General features: G+C 48.8%; 1 protein-coding gene across 1 annotated transcript in view; it reads left to right on the top strand.

Annotated features, from left to right (window-relative positions):
* LOC106819134 (multiple epidermal growth factor-like domains protein 10) overlaps window positions 1-368 on the top strand; it is a 3,198-nt gene extending 2,830 nt beyond the window's left edge. The window contains exon 4 of the mRNA XM_014823793.1: window positions 62-368. Within this exon, the coding sequence (XP_014679279.1) occupies window positions 62-267 (206 nt within the window). The 3' untranslated portion in view covers window positions 268-368. The remainder of the gene's footprint in view (window positions 1-61) is intronic.
* Window positions 369-2,642: the final 2,274 nt, after the last annotated feature.

Consider the following 2,642-nt stretch of genomic DNA (forward strand, 5'->3'; position numbering starts at 1 on the left):
ATATATATGGAGTTTATTCACGACTTCTCACCGGTCTCTCTCTCTATCTCTCGCTCCTCAGTCTCGCTCAAGTTCAGCTGCGGATCGACACCGGACGGATACTACCTCCACCCGAGCTACTGTACGATGTACCGTCAGTGCGACCGCGGCCGTGGCTTCCTGCTTCCCTGTCCGACCGGTCTCTACTGGGAAGAATCCCGGAAGACCTGTGTGAAGCAGGAGGAGGCTTCCTGTCTGATGTACGACGAGAATGACGAGCTGTTCTGATTCGCCACCGGGGGGCGCCGCTGATGCTGTGGGGGCGATGTTGCTGATGCTGATGTTGGTGCTGCTGCTGCTGCTGATGTTGGTGCTGATGCGGATGTTGATGCGGATGCTGCTGCTGCTGATGCTGGTGATGCTGCTGCTGATGCTGCTGATGCTGCTGATGCTGCTGCTACTACTGATGTTGGTGCGGATGCGGATGTTGATGCGGATGCTGCTGCTGCTGCTGATGCTACGGAAGATGTTGTTATTTGTTGTTGGTTTTTTAGTCAGTAGATCATTGTCGCGGTTGATGAGCACACATTATGGTGTCGTCAGCGTTGTTTGTCGCACCGTTGCTAGGGAGACAGGCGTGCATCTGCGATCGGATCTCTCCCATAATCAATTTTGTCGTCGTACGATAAATCGATGGATCAATAGATCAATAGGATAGGATTTTTGCTGCGGAAATTCGCGAAATATTAGCGCTGGCTTCACCGTTTCCGTTGTCGTAGTCAAAAAAAAACTCTTACTGCTGTGTGCGTAGCTCTTGTTGTTGTTGCTGTTGTTGTTGTTGTTGTTGTTGTTGTTGTTGTCACGTAGTTCGACTGAGCGCGGAACAACTCTTGCGATCTCTGTGCCCTCTATGTTGTGTCTTGACCGGTCGCTGACCCCAGTGAGTGCGTGACGTCACCGGTCTTGACCGGTCGCTGACCCCAGTGAGTGCGTGACGTCACCGGTCTTGACCGGTCGCTGACCCCTGTCGAATGTCGTCTGCTTGCATTTCGGCCTGCGGGGGTCGTTGTTGTTAAATGTTGAATCCGCACGACTTGTGTCGGTACGACCGGCCGGCGGCGCACGTACGAACTGTTAATTGCCTCTTCGTTAATTAATTAATTAAACACCGGTAATTATTCGCGTCGCCCTGCATCGGCTTAGAAGTCGCGATTCCGGGGAAGTGGAGATGCGGAGCGTGCGCGCTCGACACGCGGTCCCCCTAGCGGCCGCCGTCAGGCCGCGGCGTCGCCGTCGTTTGATAGGATTATCTTTATTATATAATTATTACTGGCTGCTGGCAGTTTTATAATTCTCGTATATATTATGTGTCCGTGCGTGCGTGCGTGCGTGCGTGCGTACGTGCGTGCATTTGTGTGTGTGCGTGAGTGTGAAATAATTATAGATTCGCTAGAATTGGACGTAAATGTAAAACCAAATGTAAATAATTATATTAGAGAGAGAGTGAGCGAGGCACGATCGTCCGTAGCGCCATCTTTCGGCTTCAACCAGCACGAAAAATTGGGAAAAAATAATTGGAAATGTAGGAAATCAAATCAAATTCCATCGAACGGGACTTGATTTCGAGAAAAATTTGCGAACTTTCGGTAAGCAGGAGTGCAACCTGGCGGTAAGAATGGTTACTAAGTTGGCGTCAAGACAAGAGAACGTGTAGAATGTCGTGGGCGACGTAGTGACGAACGGGCCTCTTAAGATCGATTGTGTTTTCAAAGCTATTTGTATTTTCGAAACGATGAAAATATTACCATGATGACTATAATAATAATAATAATATTAATAATGATTATAATAAATATAATATATCATGTATCAATAAAATAATGATAATGGTTCGATTACAATCACGTGCTTTTTGTTGGCAGTTAATTAGCAGACGTGTATCCATGGCAACGCGTTCGCGTGAAAAAAAATGCAGTTATACTTATGGAGAACTTATGACATACGAGAAAAACTCGACACGCACACAGACACACACGCACGCGAACACACAGAGACGCACGCACGCGCGACTCACACACGCACGCACACATGCACACACAGAGACGCACGCACGCGCACACACACGCAAGCACAGAGACGCATGCACGCGCGACTCACACACACGCACGCACACACAGACACGCACGTGCGCACGCACACGGACATGCACGCACTCACGTACGCGCGCACACACACACATGCACGCACGTGCACGCGCCTTCACATTATATATATACTCACTCCCTTCCCGTAAGTTTATGCCTCCCCCTCCTCCAAATAGTATCGCCCACGACCAGTGAAGCGTGAAAAAACATTGACAGAAAGTCTTTGTGTTTCGACTCAAACTTTTTCACTCCGAAATCACAACATGTGGATATACGGCTATAATATACGCGTATTTACAGTCATAAAAACACACAGACACACGCCCGGACACGCACACGCGGGTGTGGTCGCACGCACGCGTGCGCGTGTATTGTAGGCGTAAATTCACATTTTATGCCTCGGGTGGTGAAAAAAAAGTTGGAGCCGAAACACAAAGGATTTCTGTCAAAGATTTTTAACGCTTGACTGATCATGGGCGATACCATCCGTGAGAGGGGAGTAAGGAAGTAAGGAATAAT

Source organism: Priapulus caudatus, unplaced genomic scaffold (genome assembly GCF_000485595.1).
Source record: "Priapulus caudatus unplaced genomic scaffold, Priapulus_caudatus-5.0.1 Scaffold2879, whole genome shotgun sequence".
NCBI classification, from domain to species: Eukaryota; Metazoa; Priapulida; class Priapulimorpha; order Priapulimorphida; family Priapulidae; genus Priapulus; species Priapulus caudatus.